The sequence below is a fragment of the Eutrigla gurnardus genome (assembly GCF_963514095.1).
Source record: "Eutrigla gurnardus genome assembly, chromosome: 8".
NCBI lineage: Eukaryota > Metazoa > Chordata > Actinopteri > Perciformes > Triglidae > Eutrigla > Eutrigla gurnardus.
In genome coordinates this window covers 12,404,794-12,413,039 of record NC_139922.1, presented here as the reverse complement: position 1 = coordinate 12,413,039, position 8,246 = coordinate 12,404,794, and the positions used below count along the sequence as shown (strand labels likewise).

Sequence of the window (8,246 nt, the reverse complement as noted above, 5' to 3'; positions counted from 1 at the left end):
GAGCAACATATTATTGAGACTTTCAAGGCTGGATTTGTGTTGTTGTTAGCATTGTTACAAATGCCAATGGGATTTTAAATGTTACTCCTTCTAGAGAGTTAAAAATAAGCTAGACGTTCTGGTTTGTGCGCGCTATTCAATCCTGCATGTGTCACCTTAATTTCCTCACATGACATGTCGGCATCCAGGATCTCCTCGTTTGGCCTGATGTAACATCTGCTGTGGCATCTGCTGTTAGCGCGGTTAACCATGGAGCATCCTGACTAATCTCGGCAGCGTCTGGATATTCGGAGTAAAGCCACAAATAACTAGATTAATGCTTAGCAGCAGCGTTGATGCTTTTTGCCAGGCGGATAGAAGAGCTGCACTTCATACCTCGCTTCAGCGGCGGTGGGAGATGCTGCGTATAACTAGGCAGGAGTGGATTGGCATTAAGGCTGTGGAAGAATCTCATTGAGCCTCGCGTGGTTGACTCAACACCGGGGCTCAAGAAACACCTTGCAAGCAATTAACACGAATACTAATGCAGCCGTGGTATTCTGATATCAAAACCCATTTTTACACGGTTTCCTCTCTGCAATTATAGCAGAGGCTGTTCCGCGCTCACTTCCTGTTCCTCCTCTCGTATGTGTGAGAATCCGTGCGGCGGTTTATTCTCTGTAATCTTTTAATGACATGCACTAACGATGCGTTGAGGCTCCGAGAGAGCCCGTGCCGCGGAGCGCACACGGAGGACGAGTGGGTGCTCGGCAGAAGGCCGCCGCCCCCCCGAGAGGATCCACGAGGAGATTAGCCAAATCAGAAAAGCGTTTTAGAGGAACGCAGCTTTAATGCAACACAACACAGATAGCGTATGTGTGTGTCACGGACAGAAAAGATGGATATCCACAGCTTTCCGACACACGTGGTGTTTTGAAACTTTCTCAGTCCGAGCCCTCTTGTTCCTTCATCGTCCGGCATCAACGTTTTATCGCTGGCAGCTGTGTGCTTACAGTACACTACATCCTGCTGTTTTTCCACATCCTCCTTTACTGCCTTTGATTGGTTCTATATTTAAATCTACATCAGCCCATGTTACGGTAACACGTAATGACAATACTGTCTCATGGGGATGAGTGAGTGAGTTTCTCATCCACTTGTCAGACTTGATGACTTGCAGAGATAGTTTGGATGGGAAATTAAGAAATATATAGGCAGGATATAAAGCACACACTCGGCGTGATGGAAGTAGCGTACATTGTGTTTTTGACAAGTTGCAGTCATGTTCCTGTGATCATTTGATGTAGATCCATCATGCTGCCGTCAGTCACTTCAACCTGGTACAGCTGACGTGGATGTGAGGACATTTATTCTGACAAGGAACCGCATTTATTTGATCTAATGTGAGAGAGAATGTTACTCTTTTTTTTCTGCTACACCAAACGTGGTCTTTTTATCTCAATCTTTATATACAGAGTTTGGAGTTTTTCTTTTAGAAAAAACACACATTTTTCAAAAATTCTGTTTATAAAGTATTGTGACCAAGATTTGAAATGTTTATTCATAAATTATCTCAAAATACCTTATCTACCTCGATACGATATATACCTGGCTGAAGAAAAAAAAAAAAAAACAACGCTTCCAAGAAGATAAGATTGTATTCCCTTCTGTCTGCTTATCTCTGTCTAAAATGTATTTTTGGTTTCCCCAAAAATGAGATATGTAGGCAGGGAGGACAGTTAGTGACAGTGTGGGCTCTGAGGTACCTCTGACAGCTTGATGGTGTAGCAGCGTATTACTTTTGTAATTTGTAAAAATGTAAAACCAAAGAACATTTGGTCTTTACAAATCAGGGCTTAATAATCCAACAATGGCTAAGCTGCCTGGAAAAAAAGATCATCGAAAATTGAATCATGGACCTGGAGAATTGTGAAAAGGTTGATAATAAACTAAGTATTACTGCCAATTCACAATCAATGTTTAAAAAAAACCTCACTGGCTGATAACGCTCCATGAAATGCCAAAATTAGAGCCACAACATCCTGCACTAAATCTTGTTTACTAGCGCAGCCTGCTCTCCAAGTCCTGGCTGGAACGTTCTGCATACAAATATCTTTTTTCCTTCCTCACCTGCTTGGGATTTCTGTGGGGAAATTCCAGCCCAATAAACAGGTTTCTCCTGCTAGACTTTCCCCATCGAGGTCAGCATGTTGGAGGAAGAACAGCGTTCCATTATCTGGAGTTTTTTCCTGTTTGTCAACAAACAATTTAATTTGAAGCAGGAAATCAAGATGATTCAATTTTAAAAAATAACAGGAAAACAATTACCAGTTATTGATGACATTTCTTGGAGTCAACACAATAACACCAGTGGTTACACATTTCTTAATTCTACTTCCTGTCGCTTCAGTGTTTCTAGGAAATCAATTCAAACTGATGTTATCAATAATGCTTTCAGCTCCAAGCATCCGATGTGAAACAATACAGTTCTTTGGACCCTTCATCGGAGGAAACCAAAAATGCAGAGATTTCTCTTTTCCTTTGAAAGTTTTTATTCATTTCATATAATACTGACACATGTACTCAATAGCGGTTAACAGGCGTTTAAAAACACAGATATTAAAACCATTAGAGCGTTGATTTATTTTTAGCCCCGTTGATTCCATGGACCATTTTTTACACGTTTACATGTTTCAATATACCATAACATCTACTTGGTATTAGTCTAACCTCACCCCTGAAAGGATTTTGTCCTTTTGTCAACAAAAAAAGAATGACAAACTGTCTCTCCATTTAAAAAAAAAATGGCATGTGGTAAGCCACAAACTATTCAAGGTAAATATTCTTATGCAGGTGAAATCTGAAAAAAGAGAAAAGGTTGGGTTTCAGACGTGAGAAACATTTTGACAGCATCGAGCGTGTCATATGTGGCACAGTCAAATTTAAACGTGTCACCCCGACTATATGAGACAGCCATTCTGGATCTATTCCCTCATATATTTTTTTGTATGCTCGTTTATAATGCAGGAGAGCCGTCTAAAGTCCAGATCCCCTTTATTTCCAGTATGCATATCGAACACAACTAAGCCATAGAAGAGAGATGAAGAATACAGAATGCTGTAAAGGAATTTTTTTTTTTAGCCACTGTTTTTATGTCACTGTCCACTTGTTTGAAGTTGTTGTTTGTACCAGTAAAGGATTGTGGGTGATGCAGTCCTGTTCGGCAAAAGGACCAAGGACACTCAGTTGTGTTTTAAGGTGATGGAAGACGGTGTAAAGAGTCCTGTCTCTTCAGCCTTCGCATCTCGGATGTCCTCAGAAAAAATTAAACATTTACTCGTTCCTCACAGAAGTCCGTCTGAGTGTGTTTCCTCACCGCTGATAGGTCCATTGTGCTGTGTAAGTAACTCCATCGCCATTTCTGCTGCTCCTCTTGAGATGGGTAGGACTATCGAGTCACCTGAATCGGGGAGAAAAGAAAGTGGGTCACTGAAAGTAGTTCTCAAAAACAGTTGGTGATGAAGCTCCGAACAGAACCAAAGTACAAAATATTCTGGTAGAACCTTTGAAACGATGTCTGCTATTTGGAAATAATGGGAAGCGATTCATGTTGGTGGAGCGCCGGCGACGTGGCTAGCGCTCCGTCTCTCCTGGCACGGGACGAAACAAGACGCAGCTTGAATCATGGCAGGCGGCCCACAATGCCTCGCTCTCAGTGCCTGGCACGCTGCCACGTCATTTTGTCTATTTCTCAAGACGGCTGCTCTAATCACATGGTCTCTTTATCGCGTCTATCCATCTTTTCCATTTTCTCTGCTCGTGCACTCACTTCTGGATGATTTCAAGCAATTAGGAGACGCTCAACCGGCCAAACGACCAAACAGACAACAAATTGCCGTGTAACTGCCGGTGCTTTGGCGTGTGAGAGACCAGACTCCCCAAGTCTGTAATTCGTTTTTCCTGCATGCTTTTCTCTCTCATTGTGTTTTCCAGTGGCTTCGCCCCAACACCCGCCGCCCCCTCTGTACTTCCTGTTGTGGGACTCCGTCTTTCGTTCGACCCAGGGGCCATCTAACAAAGTGTGAAGGCCAACCATCACTGAGAGAGGCTCGTAGGAGCGTTTCCTCCAAGCTGGGAGCTGAAACCGCTCTACCGTATCTGCTCCCGGTGGCTCCGGGCCATCTTTCTGGGCCCGATCCCATTGCCTTCAGGCGTCTACTCCTGTGCCTGATCAAAGAGTCTGCAGGCGTTTGTTGTCGAGCCAGTTCACTACACGCGTACACCGCTGCGTCTCTGTGCCTGCCACGCTTAAAGGTGCTTCAAACCCCCTTCAGGTGTTCACCCCTCGCCTGTTTAAATATGCCTGTAGGTTGCAGTTTCTGTGCCTTCTAAAAAAAAAGCAGATTTAAGTGGTTAGATCTCAATTTACAAAGAACACAAGCAGTTCTCTACTGTCATCTCTATGGGCCTGTAAAGGCCCACGAGTGCCATGTTTTCTATTGCCTATTCCACAAGCTTTAACTGTCTCCACTAGTGGCAGCTCAGATGGCCACGAGGCGGATGTCCCCTTCACTCCCACATTCTAGACACTCTTTGTGAATGACTTAGTCACACAAGAGTAGATCACGCGAAGCAATTATATAAATGGTTTGATCTGGATTCATATTATTATTTGATCACCTGAAAGCTGCATTAATGGATTTGCATAGGTCTTGATTCACTGTTTGTATGGTTTCTGTGGAAGAGATTTCAGAATATAGTGCCTAAAGCCCTCTTTAGGTTGATGGTGCTTGCACAGTGCCACATCGGGTTTTGTGTTGATGTAAGCTTTCTACGCAAAGGCACACACACACACACACACACACACACACACACACACACACACACACCTTGCGGTGTATGACAGCTCAGTGGCTTGGCAGCCCGGCCGTGTCTGTCTGCTCATCCATATGATATTATTTGGCATTGATCGAGCTGTCTTCCATCCCCTCCCTCTCTCCTCCCTCTGCCCTCCCCCTCTCCTCCTCTCCTCTGCTCCCAGCCAGGGATGGATGGAAGAAAGGATGGAAAGTGCCAAACCCTCTTTTGTACTCTGGCCTGCTCCGTGTACCCAGACACACACGGAGCATAAGCTCCCTGTCCGCTGACCAGTTCCAATAAGCTTTTATCTTCCTATCACCTCTGCCTCCGCTTGTTATTCTTTCCTTTCTCATCTATCTCAACCGGCCTCGTTCTTCCTTTATGCTGCTCTCTCTCTCTCTCTCTCTCTCTCTCTCTCTCTCTCTCTCTCTCTCTCTCTCTCTCTCTCTCATCCTCATTTTCTCTCACTCCATCGTCAATTTCAATTTACGAGCGGGTCTTAATGGGACTATAAGAGAACGTTCGATGCTATTGATCTGGATGCCAGCGCATCTTGACCTCAACGTACCACACCAGAGGAGAAAAAAAATCACTCTTTTCATCATCAGGCAAGCACATCAGCTAACACGCTCTCATAGTGCTCTCTCTCACACACACACACACACACACAGATCATTGATCAAAGACCTGAATGCAAGAGACAGCAAATATTTGTGCTCTTTCAAACTACGACCGAGTCAATGATAAAGCGGTGCTCGGCTGAATCTGGCTCACTTTGATCTCGCTCGGGAAATTATGAATACGCTCTTTGGGTTGATAACACTAAATGCATGAGATCAGATCTGTGAATCGACTTCTGAATGGCACTCGCACATTCAGAACTTACATCATCTTCATATCTGATCAACCCTCGCGAGCTCCCCTTCAATTATGCCCGTTTCGTACTCCGAGACCACTCTGCCGTTTTCTGTTTCCATCTCTTTTGTCTCTTTATGCTCGCTGTGATGTGAGCGCTGGGTTTTTGGGGAATTCAGTTATGCTTATGAACTGCATATTTGAGCTCGGGTCCAGCACAGCAGAAAACTATTTTGAGATGAGGAGGGGAAGAGTGTGACTTGAGGATGCGAGGTCCACTTTGCTCGGCGAGAGGTGAGCAGAGTCAAAAAGTAAGGAAGGAATTCGTAATCAGCTCGGTGTATGGGAGATATTTTAGTGTTTGAAAGGAAGAGAGAGTGGGAAAGTCAGAGGAACCCACGTGTGTCTTGTGCTTTACTTATCCCTCTCTCTTTTTTCCCGAGGAGATGCACTCTCCCTCCTCTGACCACGCCTTCGATCAATTATTTAGGCAGAAAACAAAGGTCTGAACCCGGCCATGAATAATGGAGGATGAGAAGGCAGAGAGAAGGATGGAGGTTAGAAACAGAAGCGTACGGTGGCGAGAGGTGAGGCTTCGCACAAAGTCCCTCCTATGACTGGCAGCCAAGAGTCCACTCGGGGTCAAGTCGCTGTGGAGAAGCCAACAGGTGGTGAGGTTCGGGGCTCAGCAGAGAGATACAGGCTGTAATGTACAGCACTACATGAAAATGTATGAAACACGATTAGAAGAACAGTCGCAGAGTGTCTTATGGGCTAAAAACGATCAATTACCGCTCTAGTGTATCGGCTGTGGTGGATCGTTGTTTTTGCCGCGAGTCAGATGGCATGCCAGTCAGACGCAGAGAAGCAGGGCAAGTGGGAGTGAAGGGAATCGTGATGTGCTCTCTTGCTGTTGGTGCGCGTGTTATTTGCCTTGTTCCTGTTGGCCTTGTTTTTCTTCAGAGACTGTTTGATGTTAGATCCAAGATGGGCAGGGTGAGAAAGTAAAGAGAGCAGAATTGGGTGAGGAAAAGGATGGAGGGGAGAAGAGGAGCAGGAGATGGAGACAAACGAGGCAGAAGAAGAGAGGGCAGACGTAGAACATCAGAGGTGGAAGTGGGTCACTTTGTGGTGGGTCTGACCGGGTGTGTCCATGCATGGATGCGGGAGATGGATAAACAGTGTTTGTGTGAGAGAGAGGGGGATAGAGATATTACTGAGAGAGAGAACACCAACCTTCGTGGTCTTGACTTTGTTGCCCGTGCTGCAGCTCCATCCTGTGAGGTCTGGGAGAACCTTACACTCCTCATTATCCATACAAGGCTGCATCTGACACCACCACTTCTGGGCTACGATGGAGGCTGAGAGGGGGAGGGGAGAAAGAATGGGGGCAAATATTTAGTTTGGTAAAAACGTGACTCCATTTTTGTGGGTTTCTTTTTCTTTCTTTTTTTTCATTTCATGCTTTCATGTGTTTCTAGTGTTTTTGGGAATTTAGATTCTGAGTTCTACCTGGCCAAGTTTCCACACTAACTGTAAAATAACTTTTAAGAGAATGGCCAAGAGGAAATGTGAATTGTGTGTTTCCATTCATTCTGTTGCATATGTCTTGTTAGCAATAAAATCCCCCAAATCTGGAAATCTGCCTTCATTCTTCCGCTATTGAAGGGTGGTGAACCGTCAAATGTTAATAGTTATAGACCGATCTCTGTGCTGTGCATTTTGGCAAAGATATTTGAAAAGCAGTCAGTTATCAACTCAAGGACTTTCTTGATTTTAACGATTATCCAAATATCAACCTGGTTTTAGGAAACAGCATAGCACTATCACTGTTATCCTCGAGGGGATAAATGATGTCATCGAGGCGTTAGACTGCACACAATATTGTGTTGCTCTATTTATTGACTTGTCGAAGGCATTTGAGCATAGTATTTTGATCAGTATGTTGCATCATATTGGCATATCTTAGCATGCAGCATCCTGGTTTGCAAACTACTTGTCTAATAGAACACAATGTGTTCAGATGTCTGGTTCCATCTCCTCTTTTCTGACAGTGTCAGAGGGAGTGCCCCAGGGTTCTGTGTTAGGACCTATACTGGTTTCCATCCATGTCAATAAGTTATGTGAAAATGTATCAACTGTATAATTTCTATGCTGATGATACTATAATTTATTGCTGTTCATCTTCTATTGTACAGGCTTTTGATTTATTGCAGTCTTCATTTGATTATGTGCAGTCTAGCCTGCTGAAGCTAAAATTGGTGTTGAATTCTGGTAAAAAACAAACTGATGCTGTTCTCAACAGCAAGTGAACTACCTTCTAGGTATACATAGGCCTACTTGGGTTTTCTTATCGATCGAAAGCTATAATTTAAATCACACATTGAAAATCTAGTCTCCCAGCTAAAGGTGAAGTTAGGCTTCTATTTCAGAAATAAGTCCTGCTTTTTTTAAGAGCAAAGAACTATCTTGTGTCATCAACTTTCTTGCCTTTACTTGTTTATGGAGATGTGTTACATGGGGGCTTCTGCCCAATGTCTGCAGTTGCTGGA

At 44.0% G+C, this 8,246-nt stretch overlaps 1 protein-coding gene across 1 annotated transcript in view; it reads right to left on the bottom strand.

The window, feature by feature from the left end:
• Positions 1-2,950: 2,950 nt before the first annotated feature.
• The window catches only part of LOC311016830 (chemokine-like protein TAFA-2), a 75,262-nt gene continuing 69,966 nt past the window's right edge, over positions 2,951-8,246 (bottom strand). Inside the window, exons 4-5 of the mRNA XM_084014791.1 lie at positions 6,931-7,055; positions 2,951-3,439 (exon numbers count right to left, since the gene is read on the bottom strand). Coding sequence (XP_083870917.1) covers positions 3,428-3,439; positions 6,931-7,055 — 137 coding nt within the window. The 3' untranslated portion in view covers positions 2,951-3,427. The remainder of the gene's footprint in view (positions 3,440-6,930; positions 7,056-8,246) is intronic.